Below are 20,000 nucleotides of genomic sequence, written 5' to 3' on the forward strand. Positions count from 1 at the left end.
TCCACAGCTCTTTAAAAAGAGTGAAACCATCACCAAATTTATCACTGTTCTCGTGATAAGTGTACGAATTTCTTAGGAAATCCACACTTTGTATCTATTGGTCACTGACTAGTATGCATTTTCTCGTTAGTCTGAAGGTCTTAGTCACTTATACAACAACTCATGTTATGCGTCAGAATAAACGTAACTGTAATTCAGGTTATCATTTATTTGCATGCACAATGGTTGAAAATATTTCCACTCTAGTAGCCCAATTAAGCAATTGAAATATAAATATATACATCAATGAAATAAATCAACTACTCAGTCAGATTTTGTAATATAGTAAATTGAAGGTAAAATAGGGTGATTGTAGACCAAATTTATAGGCTGTTTAGCTATTTATTAATATTAACATTACGCTTTCATTCTTCAAATCTTTATTTTTTTGATTCTAAGAATCCCCACATTATAGTTTACCATCTCAGATATTTATCACTACTTTACTAATTATGTATTTTAACATGCATAGATTAACAGCAGTTACACTTACACTTTAGTCAATGTTTGCTCATTGGATGTGTTTCTCGTTCATTTGTTTTGGACAATTTTGTACTAGCAAAATTTGAAAATCAAATATAAGTCATCAAAACAAATCTAAATAATGTGTTATAGTGTTATAAACTGTATTAAAACACCAGTCATACATAGCTTTCAATAGTATTGGTAACATATAGCGTTACGCAAGTAGTAATCTATTTTTTCTTGCTAATATCTTCATAAAGTCGTAAGGATCAAACAGTAATAATATTCGTGCTCCTCTCAATGTATAGCCTTCAAATTAAAATTGCGTAAAGTACAAACAATTAAGAAGATCATAGCGGTGTGCATTATTATTGATGTCAAGATTTGCAATTGACCACTCTGTCTCTGTAGCTCAGTGGTAAGATAAAATGTAATGGTTTCGAGTCTGTGTGATCATTAACAGTCCAATTTAATTATCTGAGTTTCAAATAGAATGTAATATATCTTCTGTATTCCACTACTAGTCACTGCCCAACTTCAATAACCCTGAATGTTTATTTACCTAAGTTTCTTCTTCTTTAAATTATATTCTCACTGTAATACATGTCATTAAAGGCTCCATCAACTAATAAACATTTGTTTACAGAATAAAAACTAAGTTTCCAGCTGTCCATTATTGTTTAATGATGATGATCAAATTTCCTGTTCTTTTGCTTTTTTAGTCAATTAATTCTTATTGATTTCATAAAACTAAGTTTATTTACTAATATAATAAATACCACTGGCTTTCTTTGATTTGGAAATTATAATAAGAAAAGAAATCTTTAAATGTACGACTTAAAACAAGTGGAGATTGTTATTGTTAACTTTCAAGATATATATATATATACTTACCTCGTTGACTTTTCCTTTTGATCATCAGTTCTCAACTTGCATGAAGCAATAACTTTTGTATAATCTTTCCTTAAAGGTTTAATTTTTTTAGATGTGCTTTAATATTAGTCCAACCAGTCATTTGTCTTCGATACTAACATTTTCCATTGGTTATAATATGATTTAAGCAGAGATAGTGGCTAGCACTGGAGACCAGGACACACGTTTGTTCTCTGCTTAAAATGCTTTTGACTTGATGGTAATGTCAAGGCAATCCTCACAAGACCCACATATACCAAAACGAGACTGGTTAATTGCATCCCTAAAGAACGGTGGGAAGATTCAAATAACCAATACAAAATAAATTAAACTTCACTCCATTACACAAGCTAGCGACTATCTAAACTCAGTAGCTAAGTGAATAACTCGAAGGCGTTGAAGCGGATGGTACTGGGCTCAAGTTCCGGAGTGAACATCAACTCTAGGATGCAGACACATCCAGCTGACAAGTCCCAAATAAGACAAGACGCGCGTCCTGGATTCTAATGCTAGCCACCGTCCACCTCTGCTTATAATGCTTGCAACTTAAGACAATATGGAGGGAACCCTCACAGGATGCATATATTTCAATAAGAGACTGATCAATTTCAGTTTTTAACATCAGTGGGAAGATTCAAACAAACAGTACAAAAACGAATTACTAGTTAAGATGTGTTCAGCATTTAATTGATTAGTTTCAGTATTTTCTGTTTACAAAATGATCGTTTTTTTATACAGTGGCACTAAACGTAATTCATCGTGTCTGCGATTCCCTATCTAAATCCAATAGCATTTCGGTATGAACGCTGTCATTGGATTTTGTATGTGAAACCCATTACCACAAAACTTCAGCGTATGTTACCCAGTAAACAATTGCGTCATGAGAGTCGTCACTTTTTCAAAATATTATAACGTTTTAAATACAAGGATTGTTGGAACATCCGTTCTAGGAGGCCCATATGGCATAACAAACGAGTCAACTGAGTCCTGGATACTAATAATTGAAAAATGCAAAACCCTTCAGTCAATAATGATGTATTTTCAATATCCAAATGTGTGGAAAATTGGATATCTGACGTTTCACAGCTCAGTGTAATTTGCTTCTTCATAGAATAAATAAATAACTGAATCAAGACAAGTTTTGGGTAATACCCACTAATGTACACATAAATACACCAGCATGTCTCACATTACCTTGGCCACAATGACTCAGCATTAACTTTATCAGATCCGTGTTTCGGTTATGTCAAATATATTGCTTCGTTCCTTTGTACTATTTATTCAACTATTTTTGTGTTCTCTGAAGAAGTGACTTATACTGAGCCATAGAACGTCAGGAATTCAATTTTTACTCGTTGAGAGATCAGAACTGTGTCATTATTTTATTACTAACAATCTACCCTATCATAGGTTTATTTGAAATTACCAAGTTAAACCTTCATCTAAAAGTATGTAGAACATTCCTTAAACACACAATGATTTGCATCGCCTAATGGATGACTCTCTGGCATTGTCTTTCGGATAACAGTGGTGATTAAAATACTCGAAGCCTATTTCGTTTTGTGCTTAGCTCGTCATACAAGTGAAACTGAATTTTAGAAGTAAAATTGTTCCGTATGTGACCTATATGGAAACCATGACAATCAGAAGACTTAAACTTGACCTTTATACTTAGAGAGTGTCAAGCATTAACATTCAACTGGCTTTGTAATCAAAATAGACAAGTCCAGATAACTTATTTCCTTAATTTTTTTTTCTGTCTTATAATTATGGTTATTACTCAATGAGTTAAACTCTAAATGTTTCTTTCCTATAGTTATATTCCTCATAAATCCTTACTTCATTATACAATAAACTACATTCTCCAGCGTTTTACGTTTCTATTTTTTTTCAGTCGTGAATATCACATCTTGAAGACATTTTGGAAGTCAATGTCCCCTGATCGAGAAGCTAGGTTTGGATTGTTTCGTGATCGTAAATGTTTTATTGGTAAGTCCCTCATTGTTATTTTCTTTCGTTCATCTAAAGAACGTAATAACTTCATTTTCCGATTGTGATGTTTATCAAGCAAACAAATGTTTCGCTTTCCTTGGTGAAAATTAATTATTTTTAGATATTACTTGATTTATCCTATGCATATGACGTCTCCTTACATTGCTCAACAATCTTAAGTGACCATTCATCATAAATTATATGAGAATTTTCGGAATATAACTAGCAAAAATTTGACATTTCACTACCGTTCATTTCTTTTTTTACTTACTTACTTACTTACTTACTTACGCCTGTTACTCCCAATGGAGCATAGGCCGCCGACCAGCTTTCTCCAACCCACTCTGTCCTGGGCCTTCTTTTCTAGTTCTATCCATTTTTTGTTCATTCTTCTCATGTCTGTCTCTATTTCTCGGCGTAATGTGTTTTTTGGTCTTCCTCTTCTCCTTTGGCCTTCAGAATTCCATGTGAGGGATTGTCTTGTGACGCAATTGGGTGATTTCCTCAAGGTGTGCCCAATCCACTTCCAGCGCTTCTTCCTGATTTCTTCCTCCGCTTGATGGAATCTGGTTTGTTCTCTCCCACAGTAACTTGTTGCTGATAGTGTCTGGCCATCTGATCCGAAGTATCTTGCGTAGACAGCTGTTGATGAACACTTGTATCTTCTGGATAATGGCTTTCGTAGTTCTCCACGTCTCCGCCCCATACAGTAGAACTGTCTTGACATTTGTATTGAAAATTCTAACCTTGGTGTTGGTTGACAATTGTTTTGAGTTCCAGATGTTCTTCAGTTGTAAATGCATTGTTCTTGCTTTGCCGATCCACGTCTTCACATCTGCATCTGATCCACCGTGTTCATCAATGATGCTGCCCAGATATGTGAAGGTTTTCAAATCCTGCAAAGCTTCTCCGTCAGGTGTGATACGATTGGTGTATGTTGTATTGTATCGGAGAGTCTTGTTTTTCCCTTTGTGTATATTGAGACCTACTGCTGCTGAGGTTGCTGTTACATTGGTCGTCTTCTCCTGAATTTGTTGTTGCGTGTGTGATAGGAGAGCCAGATCATCTGTGAAGTCTAAATCGTCCAGCTGCATCCTAGCTGTCCACTGTATCCCGTGATTTCCTCCAGATGTTGACGTCTTCATGATCCAGTCGATCACTAGGAGAAAGAGAAAGGGTGAGAATAAGCAACCTTGCCTAACACCGGTCTTTGCCTCGAATGAGTTGTCCTCCGTGGACGATTTGGTAGTTTAGTCCATCATAGGAGTTCCGTATGATATTGACTATCTTCTCAGGCACGCCGTAGTGTCGAAGAAGCCTCCATAGTGTCGTCCTGTCCACGCTATCAAATGCCTTCTCGTAGTCAATGAAGTTGATGTAGAGTGATGAATTCCATTCGATTGATTGTTCCACAATGATACGTAGAGTTGCGATTCGGTCTGTACACGATCTATCCTTACAAAATCCAGCTTGTTGATCTCGAAGTTGGGCGTCTACGGAAGCCTTCACTCTGTTTAACAATATTCTGTTGAAGACTTTTCCTGGTATTGAGAGAAGAGTGATGCCCCTGTAGTTATCGGACTTGCTGAGATCGCCTTTCTTTGGTATCTTGATCAGAAGTCCTTCTTTCCAGTCTATTGGTACTTGTTCTTCATCCCAAATCTTACTGGAGAGAATGTGGAGTATCTTTGCAGTTGCTGCTACATCTGCTTTCAGTGCCTCTGCCGGGATGTTGTCTGGTCCCGCTGCTTTGCCGCTCTTGATTTGTCTGGTGGCCATGCTGATCTCTTCAATTGTTGGTGGGCCAACATCGATTGGGAGGTCTGTGGGTGCTGCTCCGATGTTGGGTGGGTTCAGTGGAGCTGGTCGATTCAAGAGTTCTTGGAAATGTTCCCTCTCTTGCAGCCTTTTCCGCTGTCATTGCTAAATCTTCCACGTGTTTACGTTCATCGGTTCTGACGCTCCTCTTCACTTGCTTGTTTACTTCTGTGTATTCAGCTTGTGCCTTGGCTTTTTCTGCTCTTGTTCAGCTGATATTGATTGCTGTCTTCTTAATTCTCCTTTCTTGAATCTTATCCAGTATATCAACAGTAATCCATTCCTTGTGATGGTGATTCTTATTCCTTCTACTCCCATGGCAGAGTTTAAATGGTTTGAGTAATTTTTTCTGGTTAGCGTTTTTTAGCGAGTTGGTTTTCTACGGGATGGGGTCGCTAACCCCATGCCCAACCCTCCTCCTTTACCCGGGCTTGGGACCGGCAGTAGCCCCCAGAGGAGCTACAGGCGGAGTTATTTCTTTTTTTAACAGTAGCCATTGTTTTATGCTGTTTCCTTTGAATGTTGTTAAAAAGTATGAGTGTGTGTTAAGAAATATGATTCATGTCTAATTAATATCTTTATTATAATGATAAAAAGATGAAGTTAAAAAGACTAAACCATTGAAATCAGTTAGTCGCAGTAGGTATATTCCCTTTAATTGATAACTTTTCAATAAACGAAACTGCCTACACAACATGTTTTGTTGATTGTTGAATGAATCGAACATGTCACTTCTCGTCAAGTGCTGATTATATTCCTAATCATTTTAATAATACAGTCCTAATAGGCATGCGAATAAATGTGATGTAGATGGTCCGTTATCTGGCAAAAAATGTATCTAAGACTATTTGCAAGGATTCAGGCTGAGATCTTGATCATCTATCAACTATTTTAAATTAAAACAGGGATGATATCTCGTTGAAACTGGGTAGTTGAAAGCAACTGGAAGCCAATTCATCAAAACTTAATTCGATCACCATCGATAGGATGATATTCCTCAGATGTCTGTGCGTCCGAATAGTTCCTGTGAATTTCATAAACTGTCACAATTTATTTCCATTATTATGAAATAACAAATATATGCTTTAGTTAAGTCTAGACGCTCTTATTATTAATTTGAGCTTGATTAGGATATGTTCCACTCCTAAATGCAAAACGTTACCTCAGTACTGGTCTTCTTTAAACCCTAAACTGATCATGGGGAGTGAAGTGGTTTAGTGTGATGACTAATACGCTGACCTTTGGAGTCGCACCAGCTCTGATTAGTCTATGTCTGCATGAATTTAGAAATCTCACCAGACTTTTATCAACTTAAGTCACATATGGCGCAAGTGACATTTCCCCCTATAAACTAAAGAGCAAGTATATTGCTTAACGGTCCTAATTGCTTCCAATTCTTTCTCGCGGCATTATTTTATAGCTCTTAGACAACTTGGGTGGTCTTTAAGCATTTTACAATAGATATCTTCGAAAGATTGCAAGCGTTTGATAAACCAACGTAGTGAGCAGTGCCCAGCTTAAGTTTACTAAACAAAGATGCTAAACCGGTTGACGAAGTTGAGAATTTTCGTTGACTGACTTGCTTGAGGCATGTATTACTGTTATATCCCAAAGTGAATTGTGAATGGTAACTTTTGAGAACTATTTATGGACCAATATGATGTGTATATTTCCTATTGTATAATTGTTAAGTGACTAAACTATTCATATTCATGTTCCTTTTATTATAAGCTTTATTTTGACCCATAGACTACTACTATACGATTCACCAATCCTGAGTTATACCCAGTCTATTAATTACTGTTCCCCCTATTCATAGCCACATTTGGCTAGATCTTGTACAAATGTTATTTTCTATTTTATGGTACGATGTGGTCAGTCTGCTTGATATATAAACCCAGTATGCTTGAGAATAATGATTCATATTGCAGAGGCTCTTTTTGGTGTTCTGAACTTAACTGGCTGGGCTAGGCAGATAGCAGGACCGACAAGTGCTCTAGACTGCTCGTACGCGTTTCGTATTTCATCCGATCGATAATTCACTGCCCTCTAATTGGCGGGCATTATCACGTCATATATAAACAGGGCACTCAGGCAAACACGTTTTAACGATTACGTATGCCTATTCACTACCTACTTATCTGTATGAGCAATGCTGGCTGTTTTAAGATTAAGTTTGGAGAAAGGTATATACAAATCAAGATGTAGAACCAGTCTATAAACTCATTGACCATTGGACTGAACCATGTTAGTAGGCCCAAAATATTTGGTTGGAGGATTGTGCGGTAAACTCGATCAATTATTAGATAAAAACAAATCTTCTAGATCCTTGAAGAAAGCATTCTGAACATTACCTTCTTCATTCGGATTTTGGTGAATGTATGAAGGACAACCTCGTGCTTTAGGCCATATCAATGTTCATATTTAAGTTTACTTGCTCTTTTGAAACACAAAGTTAGCTCTTTAGAAATGAATTTATGAGCATTACGCCGCGTGGCTTTCAAAAGGATCACGGAAGTCAGCTAGCGATTCGATTCAAGGGCATTTCGTAAGTGCTGGTCACGTCACTCCGTTAGAATCCTTTTCTATAGTCATACAAAGGACCATACGGAGTGCAAATTAAAAGCTTACTTACCTCGGACGCCGCAATCCATCAATTCGTGCCTAACCCCTCTGCACAAATGCATTATGTTCAATCTCTCATTTTACTATGATCTCAACATCCATTCTTTTCTTCTTCACTTTCTTTCATAGAGTATCTTCCTCTTGATATTTTTCACTAACCGTTAGTTCTTTAGGCAACTTCCTTTTGTTGTTTGGTATTTCCGAATAATTTAAAGCACAATAGCACTCTATATCCTAACTCAACTGGTTTCTTAAAGATATACTTCAGTGTTAGACATGGTTGTGCCATCGTAACGTGATCTATGCCTACTATGATATTTCAAATAAGTTGATGGAAAGATCATTGTAATCCTTTATCATTTAGAGTATATATCATGTCAGAATTAGATTCAGTATACTTTATACAAACGAAGCTATTATCTATTAATTCCATGCTTCATTCTTCATATGTCATCCCATAGATATCTGACCTTTATTGTGTTGATTTCCCTTTAAGAGTTAGGACAGAGCTTTTATTTGTGTATTTAACGAGGCTTAGATTTCTGACATTTGCTTCTTATTCAATTGAGTTAATTTCAGAATATTCCATTTCCGGTTAACAATATCCTTCAACTTTTCTTTACTTTTATCCTCCAACTGTACTGGAGTAGTTTTATTGAATTCCACTATTGTTTACGTGATGTTTATTTGTATACAGTTTATTACACGTATATTATCAACTTACTTATTTAAGTGTTATAAAACCACTTCAATTGATTATTAAGAACAATTCTTCTTTGAAGTATGTTTTGGTATTTATTGTTGACTGTATTTGTCCTAATTTATTTTTTGTGTACAATACACTTTGTTTTTCTTGACACAACTAATACCTATTCTTTTTGTTTTGTTATATATCAACATACTTAGATAAAGACGTTCCACGTACTGATCGGAAAACTGATTTTTACTCAGATGATAGTCATGGGAATTTGACACGTCTTTCAGATATACTTATCACGTATACTATATATAATATGGATTTCGGTAAGCTTGAAATTAACTGTTTATATTCACTGAGTTATTATTATGTGATTAGTTGTTTTGAATTTAGACGTTGTCTAATTAGTAACTGATTATGTCAAAGTTACTGACTAATTGAGAAAAATATCGATTTCACGTTAATTTGAGATCGCTTATTAGGACTTATGGATATATCGGCGTCTCCAGGATATTAGAATAGATATTTGAAGCCATCAATGTCAAACTTTTAATCATTGTTTTTTAAGCAAAGTTTATTTATACCTTATTAAACATTCAAAAAAATATGAAATCCTGTCATTTATAAATGTAGTGATTTTACAAGAAAACAGTCTGAACAGTTATTGTTTGTCCATAAATCATTCACCATCGGTCTACAGTGAATCAATAAATCTTCCAGTAATGATCGGTGAGTAAATTAACATCCAATTCTTCTTAATTCGAGCTCTACCCCTAAGACAAAACGAAATATGGTTGTCCACTTTAGAATGATAAACAAGTGTGCAAAAAATAACGTACAATACAATTTAACAAACCATATTTTTGCAAAATAAGTTATATTTGCTTATGTTAAACTATGATCCTACTGATTATGTCAAATTCTGTACACCTCCACACACTAGATGTTATTATTTTTTTCAATCTATGTCAATAGTAGCCTAATAAATTAACTGTCTTAAGCGTTTACTTTACTACTACCGACATTGTTTTCCTTAAAACTGCACACGTCCAATTCAGTTGTTGTAGAGATAATGTACAAAATTTTAAAGTCATTAAATGACACCATTTAACTGCTGCATATATTATCTAGGTCTATATTAATCAGTCATCAACTAATGTAATATTGTCCAGTATTTGATATTTATCAAATTTTACCTTGAGAAACTTTTACAACTAAATAAAGTAACTTGAATTCACTGTTCATCTTTGTTTAAAGTTGAATGAGCAAAGTGAATTAGCAAATAGCCAGTTGGGAATTATTAGTTAATGAGTTGGAACAAATTTTATCAACACTGAATTAGACAACTTCTACTCAATGTCTGATTGATTTAGATATCTCCATCTTACTGAATGTCAGTCACAACCAGAATATTTCAGTGGTAATGCCATTGATTATGACACCAGAAAACGATGCGAGTTCAAATCCTCAAACAACATCAGTTAACTTGTAATTAGAAATAAGTCTTCCTAATGAAACATAAGACTTCCAACCGATTGCATTCAGTCATCAACAAATATCTAGATTGTTTATTTACATGATTGGTTTTTTTTAATAATTGGTTTTATTCTAATGACCTAATTTTTTGGTCACATTCCCCTGATCTCTTGATTGACGTCAATCAAATAAAAGCGAATTATCAATGAAATGGAGTAGATTACAGTTTTGAGAAAATCGCTATGATAATTCATTTTGTATTCTTATTAGGAATAACTTTTAAAATATCACTTGAAACCTTTTTGCTAATGAGAAATGAAAAGGAGAGAATAATCATAAATATCCTCAATTATTTTAAAAATGCATTCTTACAACTTAAAATCGTGTACATTGATAATGAAAATGTCGACAGAGTTTTTCCTTGGATATGTCTAAGAGATACCGTTTTAAAATTGATCTAAAACATTCGTCTTGATTCTTATCAAACATTTTGATTCTGTTCTCATGATCATCTATTTCAATTATATTTGTTTTTTGTATGTGTTTGTGCTTCAGGTTACTTCCAAGGAATGAATGATTTACTCGCATTAATACTTTATGTTATTAAAGATGAAGAAGATTCTTTTTGGTGTTTTGTTGGTTTAATGAACAGACTAGTAAGTTTTTCACATATATATATATATATATATATATATATATATAACTGAAAAAAGTGTATTATATTACTCATTTTACCTATGAAATCTATTGACTTCAGTAGTGTTCGTTCTTTACATCGTTTGAGCTTAGGGCAACGTATAAATGTCCAGAATTACGAACGTATACCAATGTTTGTGTATCCATTCACCTTTATTGAATGTTTAGCCTAGTAATATGCTGAAAAGCATGAGGAAAATGTGGATTTTTTAATGCCAAGATTTCCAAAAATTTGAAAAATATTAGTCCTTTCAATAAGCTTGGATAATACGATGTGAAGCTGGAAAATTATCAGAATCATGTGATATATTTCCGCAATGCATTTCGAACAGTTTGATCGCACACATAATTGTTGAGATATCATATATGAACAATAAAATGTCAACTAGACAAAGTAAGAGGTGAAGGGGAGAAAGATAATAGTAAACTACACAAAAACAATGTTAAAAAAGACGCTGGATAATAAATCATGGAAATCAGGATAGGTTAAGTGTTAGAACAAATTGTTTTTGAAAATACATAGGGGATTTCATTCTAGTTCAACTCTTATTCTTCATATATAATGTCTTTACAAGTATAGTTATGATCAGATTGTTCAAAATGCATTACGCAAATATATCACATAATTCTGATAACCCTCGTCTTATGGCATTATCCAAAAGCTTAAATTTTCATTTAACTATTGCGAAAACAACCGAACAGTGCTCAGATTTATTCCCGCCACAATTGACTAAGATACATCGAAAAAGCATGGATATTTATAGATTTTTTCAGTGTCTTCGAGATTCAGCCATTCATTATGTAAGCTTCATAACGTCTAATTTAGCGTTGCACTTGAAAATTTAAAAAATCCGAAATGCTAATTTTCGAAAAATCCAGTTTTCGTCCGATTCTAATGGAAATTTCGAGTGTGCTACAAACTAGACAAAATAAAGAACATTACTCAAAACAGAAGAATGTGACGTAATGTAAATTAAGTGTTAGTAGTAGTTTCGTGTATACACTAACAACAGACATCTACTAAGCTTTGTATTTTAAAATAATTTAGAACCATTTAAAAGAGGAGTTTCTTGATTTTCACATTAATTACAATGCTGAACAAAGAAATAATGATTATTTCATATTCCCACATTTTCTTTCTTTCTATTTATTTATCATTCGTTTTCTATTGTCATCTTACTTCGCTTCTATTCCAGTCTTGTTAGTTTAATTTGTAGAAGAAATCTAGTTTTGTTTTTCCCTCTTGTATGTTAATAATAATGATTATAATAACAATAATGTTATTCAGTAATATAAACGTTGTTTCAGTAAGGAGCGCTCCGAATTAAGTGTACAATATAACAACGAACTTCTTTTTCATATATAGTCAAATTATAATTATTTAATAAAATTTTATATTAATATTTTTCATAATTATAACTAGATACCTATCTCCAAACAAGAGAGTTTTCTACCAGTTCAGTTGTTACAGCTCTCTTTTCAACTCATCACTTATTAACTGAATATATTCCAATGTATTCATCTCTTGTTTCTTTAAAGGATATACAGGATATATATATTATTGGAATATTTGTACAGTTGAAAGATAGACGACACGAACCACTTGAATTAATCCTCATGGCAGTATTAATGATAGTCATTTGGTTCCAGATAAATCCTGATGATAGTCTAATATTTGTTCAAGAACATTTTATTCGTTTCTTGTTAATATGTTGAGTGTTTGCTTATTGAATATGTGATGGTAAAATTATGATATATATATATGTTCTATTAGGAATTTTTCTGTTTCTTTATTATAGGAATCTAATTTCAATGGTGAACTCAATGCCGTCAGAGAACAATTTAATCAATTATTTTCATTGATTGAAATAGTTGATCCGACTTTCAGTGAATATCTTGGTAAATTTTATTAAATTAATGACAATTTTATTAAGATCAGGATAAAATATTCCAGGAAATTTAAGTTATAGATAGAATAATATGTACAACCAAAATTTAAAAAAAACGACCTATATCTATCTTTAGGTTGTAATTATCTACTTACTCTATACCCTCACATAGCTATCACATTTTTTGATAGGTATCTCTAATTCTTCCAATAATTCGTAAATCTACCTGAAATATCGAAAGAATAATGTTTCATATGATTTTCTATTATAACTTAATAACAACAACTGGGTACTTTTTTTCTTTTATTATATAAGAATATCGAAAATCCTTAAATTATCAGTCATACGCAACATCAAAGCTGGCATGTATGTACATCGGTTCAAGTTATTACACTTCAACAGCACAACTGCATGCTAGAGCACTATAAGCAGTGACATTATTGGTGGTAATTAAAAAAATTAAGCATAGAAAATACGACTCGGAAAAATGTGAATTCGTAGAATAGAAAAATTTGAAATAAAGAAAAAGCTTTGTATCTAAGGCAGGACGCACAGTAAATATAACTGTACCATTGAGATTACTTCTAAGTCATGCCACCTTACGTTTTTAACCACTAACTGGGACTATCGTGTCGACTTTGACTAGGTTATCTGCATCTACCAACACACCTCAGTTTAACAACCAATGGCTTAATGGACTTATATCACTTTTTGATTTGGCCACCTATAGCTTTCTACCAACCTACTCTCATTTCAGCTATTATCACTGGTCTTGTTAGACAGTGGTTAAGTATGCATGATACGTCTTATTCCAACCACCTCAGTCGATAAAAACCTCATCAACTGATGTAGCGTATTCACCTAGTATCCTACTTCTAATTTTCACATCCCTCATTTTCTGGTTACAATATACACTAGCAATTCCTGAAAGGCACATATGGTAAACATTAGTCATCCCGATCTACTTAATTATAAGTATCATCTATGAACTGTTTTCTCTCTTTCTTTCTAAAAGTGAAGCTTACGGAATTAACTACATCTGTTAATTTTCAGTTTAGTTGTGTACTTACTTACACCTGTTACCTCTCGCCGAGGAGCATAGGCCGGCCACCAGAATTCTCTGTCAAACTCTGTCCTGGAAAATCCTTTCCAGTTGCTATTCATCATTTTAATATTTGCTTCTGATTACCGACGCAGTGTGTTCTTTGGCTTTCCTCTTTTCCGTTTCCCTTCAGGATTCCAACTTAGCGCTTTCTTCGTGATGCAGCTTGGTGATTTCTGTAATGTATGTCCTATCCACTCCCAACCTCTTTTCCTCTTCCGTTGGAAGGTGGTCTGTTCTCTCCCACAGTAGTCTGTTGCTGATGGTATCCGACCAACAGACATTGAGTATCTCACGTAGACCATTGTTTATACATACTTGTACCTTTTTGATGGTGGTTGTAGTAGTCTTCGAATTTTCAGCTCCATACAGTAGAACTGTCTTGACGTTCGTATTTTGACTCTGATGTTGGTTGAGAGTTACTTTGAGTTCATACATTCTTCGGTTGTAGGAATGCCGTCCTTACTTTACCATTCCTTTTGTTTACGACTTCACCAGATCCTCCTTGTTCATCGATGGTGCTGCCTGCTGAGGTACGTGAATGTTCCCACCTCTTCCAGAGTTTCTCCATCAAGTGCGAATGAGTTAGTGTTCTCCGTGTTGTATTTCATGATGTTGCTTTTTCCGTTGTGTATGTTCAGGCCTACTGATGCAGAGGCTATTGCTACACTATTTGTCTGCAACTGCATTTGTTCGTGTATATGTGATAGAAGGACTAGGTTACCTGCGAAGTCCAGATTGTCTAGGTGCGTCGAAGTTTCCTATTGTATTCCGTGCCTCCACTCAGGTGTGGAAGTCTTCATAATCCAGTTGACCACCAAAAGAAAGAGGAAGTTGGAGAGTAAGCAGCCTTGTCTGACTGCGGTCTTCACTTGAAATGCATCTGACGGCTCTCCTCCAAGCACGGCTTTGCACTGTAGTCCGTCGTATGAATTCTGGATGATGTTGACGATTTTCTCGGGTACTCAATAGTGTTGAAGAAGTTCTCCTATCCACAATGTCAATTGCTTTCTCATAGCCAAGGAAGTTCATGTATAGTTACGAGTTCCATTCAATTAATTGTTCAACGATGATCCTTAGTGTCTTCATTTGGTCTTGCACGACCTATCCTCACAGAATCCGGTATGTTCATCTCGAAGTTTGGCGTTTACTTAGTCTTTCATTCGGTTCGGCAACAGTCTGATGAAAACCTCCCGGCACTAATAATAGTGTGATCACTCTGTAATTCTCACATTAGCTCAGATCTTTCTTTGGCATCTTGATATCCTTGGTATTCTTCTTTCCAGTCTGTTGGCACCTGTTCTTTCTCCCAAATTTTCCTGAATAGGACGATAAGCATACTTGCATTTACTTTTATGTCTGACTTCAGAGCTTCAGCTGGTATATTGTCAGGTTGTGCTTCTTTCCGTCTCTTAATTTGTGTGATGGCTATACTGATTTCTTCGATCGTTATTGGAATGAAATCTGTGGGAAGGGCTGTGTGTACTGCTTCGATGTCCGGTGGATTCGATGTAGCTGGTTTATTTAAGAGTTTCTCTGAGTGTTAGTTTGAGATTATTAAATTTAATTGAACCGACCAATGTTAGACCAGGTTTTCAATGGTGATCTATCAATGATCGGTCCATGATTTCAATGGCATCTGTTAATTCTTTCTTGTCTATCATTAAGCTTACTGACTAATGAATAATAGACTTTTCCAACAGTATCTGTCTAGAAATCATTATGATGACGCATTGTAGTGTTAGTTAACAATTTTCTACTGACTTTATTATATATTAGCTGACATTGCATGAATAATAAACTTGGCAGAGTTTATGCAGTTTTATAAGCATATGGCTTCCTCGATTCAATTCACTTGTAGTTGTTAAATTAAATCTCATTTTAAGCGATTGTAAAATTACAAATTTTCATCTAGTTGATAGAAAACTTACACTGAAGATGCTCGGAAGGATACTATCATTTGATATCACGTAAAAATTTGTATTCTTTATATACTTTGGTTTTGTTCATTTACGTAAACTGATAACCATTTTCCATCTTATGAATGTTATTTTACTAAAAATTCTACAATAAATGTTTACAGAATCGAAAAGCGCCAAGGAAATGCCGTTTTGCTTCCGCTGGTTGTTAATTCATTTCAAACGAGAGTTCTCATACAAAGATACTATGACTTTATGGGAGGTATGTTAAATTAATCATATGCTAATAATTGTTTTAATTTTTTGAATCAATAGTTTCTTTAAATAAATGTCCAAGTTGTTGTTTCTTTTTTTGTTAACTTACTAAACTGATTATTTTTCCTGTGTTTACCAAAGTTACACACTAATAGTTGAGAAAACTTTTCACTATTTCTCTAACTCTTCATTTGTTATTAGTGATTATATTATTTACTAAAAGGTGTTTATTTACCTCACTCAATGTTTTGAAATATATTTTTATTGGCATATAACCACTTACAATCTGGTTAGTGTTTCTTTTTCTGGCAAAGTTTTTTTCTACGGGATAGGGTTGCCGACCCCATGCCCAACCCTCCTCCTTTGCCCGGACCTGGGACCTTCAGTAGCCCTGTGAGAGCTACAGGCGGGGTTAGCCACCTACAATCACTTGTCAGTTATTTGTTACTTCTCTTTATATCCTCATATGTTTGTAATTTTTAGGCTATATTCATGTAGTCTGACATGCTAAACGTCGTAGGATTTTAAGAAAATTTTGCGTTCGTTTATCTCGCCCATACTTCATATTAATACAGATAGTGGAAATCAATTAAAACATATAAAAATATAAATCTATCAATGGCTGCAGAGAACCGAAAAAAAGGAAATCAAACGAACAAATTAGTAACATAAGGAAAACCCTGAAGATATTTCTGGCATAACAGAAAAAAACAAGCAAGTAGGTGGTTGATTTATGTTGCCATCTCGTGTGACCAAGTTGTAATTACAAAACAGCGGTTGTATCCTCTCTCTCTCTCTCTTCCTCTCTAGTCCGACTATCGATTATTTCGCTTATATTGCCAGTAGGATCGGTGACCTTTTTACCAGTTTAGACATCGACCAATGAACAACAACCCAGACCTTATAGCTTACTGCTCTTTGAGCTCCTAACCTGGTGTCCAATCAGAAGACGTATATAGGATGCTGATCAGTCCTCTATTGTAATTCATTCTGTCATGACTCAGAATCTACACAATATACCTGACGATACAGCAACACAGTTAGGTAATTACACTGTTTGCTTATAAATCGGAGTAATAAGAAATTAATTAATGGTAAATCTGGAACGACAAAGTATATGACAGTGGTTTATGGGTCCAATAAAAAGTCCAATAACTTCTCAGTCTGTGTGATCCAGTCAGCTCTCATTGTTTCTAAAGATTTTGCACTCCCCTGTGAATCTTCAAACCTACTGTAGCACTGTTTTGCGCTAGTTGACACTTGTTAACAAGAAGTATCTGCAATCCTGAACTGGTGTCCTATGTGAAATTCAAGTCTGGATCACACAGTTTTATAATCTGAGGCGTTGCCATTGAACTGTTCGGGCTTCGCCTGATATCTCGCAAAACCGAGATATTTATGTTGATTGGTGATTGATTAGTAACAATCGCCATGTCAGTTCCCTGAAGATTGCTAGTAATTTACGCCGACTAGTTCTAACTTGGAATGAAACCCTAGGTTTATGGTTTCCAGTCGACAATTCCAACTACGTAACATCATAACATAGTGCATGTAGTGTCCATTCACGAAGACCAGTGCCCAGAATTCAACTTGGTCAATAGGATGCAATCAGGATTACGAGTTAGATAAACATAACATGGGTTACTACTTCGCAACCAATTACTGTGAAATTAAATTAAAGTCACACGTTTCCGTGATATGCTTATATTTACTAGTGATTTTTGCTAATGACAAGTGAAAAACCCGTTCATAACTGTCTATTCTGTATTTATATTGTTATCAATCTTGGTGTAATGCTTTCTTTAGGCGTTTTGGACAGATTATCGGACTAAGAATTTCCATATCTTTTTCGCTGCCGCTATACTTTTGTCTCAAAGAGATAATATCATGAATAGAAAATATGATGCAAACAGTATACTGAAGGTTAGTTTTATTTATAAAAATAAATCACCAAAAATTATTACTTGGTAAAAAGGTTGATGTAATTCAAAAAAACATTCGACATGTCGATACTGTAAAGATATTGCAGCTCAGAAGTATGAAATATTACGGAGTATATATATATATATATATATATATATATATATATATATATATATGATTCCACTCGTTTTGCGAACATCAATATTTAAATGACTTCTTAAATATTATTAGTATTCGGGACTCTGAAAATCATTTTTATCAGGTTAATAATATATAACATATCCGTTGAACATATAGCGGTTCCCGTAATAAAACACTTCAACAGGTGGTACTGATCTTTGAAATTTTGTACTTGATTTAATCGTTAGTTGTAACATTTAAACTAGAATGTAGTTAAGTGCGCCCTGTTAAGTCCCCAATAGGATGAAATCCGAGTCCTGAATTTCACTGCTAGCCCCCATTGAAAATATATTTGGCTTATAAATTCAGGCACTGAAATCGACCATTTCATTCCGACATCAACATCGCAGGCATAAAAACCCTTTATATATATATATATATATATATATATATATATATATATATATATATGAAATTCAGTCAGTCGTTGTAGCCTCGCAAGCCATTATCTTCCATATGAAGCGATGCCTTTTTTGATAAACAGTTCATTTAGAATTACATTTAATGTACTACTTTATGGAACATGTTGATTTTCTTTATTATCAATCAGTTAATAATGCGTAAATGTTTTTGTGAAAAATTTAGCATGTGAATGAATTATCCATGAAGATTCCACTGGAAGACTCTATAATTCGTGCTACAGCCTTGTTAGGCCAGCTGGAACAGATCTCTGATTCTTTACCACATTCTGTGCAGGATATTATTCATGGACAGTCTTTAGCAACATCTAGACATGTTAATGACTACAAAGAGAAAAACACCAGTTGTACAGAGCGTTCATCATCTATTTATGATTATTCACCAACTTTGTTAAATGAGGAACTAGAAGTATTAATGGATAATGAAATGTTCGATCCAAATGAAGATATAACTAATCAGTCAATTTTAATGATCCCATCTAGTAGTAATAGACAATTCTTCTAGTGACAAACTATATATATAATGCTTAACACAGATACCAGGTTTCAAACTCCTCAAAAATGTACTTTATAAACTCTCTTTTCAATTGGACCTATTAGATAACTGCTGGGTTATGAAAAATGTGCATATGACCATTTTCCTATTTCTATGTGTCACATATTCAACGTAAACCAGGAGCATCCATCACTTAGGAGACTTAATATGGTTCTCCCTTCTGTTCATGTATACATTTATCTACTTACCCTTAAATTTATTTGACTATATCTTTTTATCTTTGTAATTTTTCCTCTATCAGCACTGTGATTCTACTTTTAATAATGACTTTTCTTCTAGCTGTTGAAAAGAAATCAAAATATTTCTTCGAAGAAAAGTAATTCATTGAATCTTCATCTCCTTCAAATGTTTTTCTTAAAGATAATTAGTCTCCAGGATACGTAGGAACATTGTGATAGTGCCATACTGCCGAAAGAAAAACAACCGTTTGATCGATTAGTTAACCGGCACAGATTCCTAATAAGTGAATTTTGGTGATATTATAGTTCTATAGAATCAGTTCCAATGTAATGTAGTCTAAACATTCTCAGGTAATAAATAATCACGAAGTACTTAAAAGGTTATTTAAATTGTGCGTACATGTAGAAACTTTTAAAAGAAAGTAAGGCCTCAATATGTCTGTGGGGATCACTCTTATGCTCTCTTTTGTGATAACTTGATTGGTATTTTTCCTGAGATAACACTTTCTAAAAGTCCACGTAGAATGCTGCAGGAAAAAATGGGTTTTGGACTTATAAACAGGGCATCATAGGATTAACATGAACCGACTACTTATTAAGTCACGGGATGTAAATGGGGATAATAGTTCATCATATAATTTCGATAATGTAATAAGAAGACGAAGATTATCAGAACTATGTGATATATTAGCGCAATACATTTCGAACAATCTGATCACACATATACTTGTTAAGAACACTTATATATAAAAATAAAAGGTCAACTAGACTGGAAATGGGGGGTAAGAATAGACAAGGATAACAATAATAATGTGAAAACTATTTGACACCTAGTCACTCTGGATAATAAGCATATAT

General features: G+C 34.2%; 1 protein-coding gene across 1 annotated transcript in view; it reads left to right on the forward strand.

Annotated features, from left to right (window-relative positions):
- Positions 1-18,912, forward strand: part of Smp_130480 (TBC1 domain family member 15, putative) — a gene marked incomplete at its 3' end in the record, with an annotated part of 32,436 nt that extends 13,524 nt beyond the window's left edge. Inside the window, exons 9-15 of the mRNA XM_018790042.1 lie at positions 3,311-3,405; positions 8,758-8,874; positions 10,580-10,680; positions 12,520-12,619; positions 15,795-15,892; positions 17,692-17,808; positions 18,574-18,912. Coding sequence (XP_018646390.1) covers positions 3,311-3,405; positions 8,758-8,874; positions 10,580-10,680; positions 12,520-12,619; positions 15,795-15,892; positions 17,692-17,808; positions 18,574-18,912 — 967 coding nt within the window. The remainder of the gene's footprint in view (positions 1-3,310; positions 3,406-8,757; positions 8,875-10,579; positions 10,681-12,519; positions 12,620-15,794; positions 15,893-17,691; positions 17,809-18,573) is intronic.
- Between the last annotated feature and the right edge of the window lie 1,088 nt (positions 18,913-20,000).

The sequence above is a fragment of the Schistosoma mansoni genome, assembly GCF_000237925.1.
Source record: "Schistosoma mansoni, WGS project CABG00000000 data, supercontig 0126, strain Puerto Rico, whole genome shotgun sequence".
NCBI lineage: Eukaryota > Metazoa > Platyhelminthes > Trematoda > Strigeidida > Schistosomatidae > Schistosoma > Schistosoma mansoni.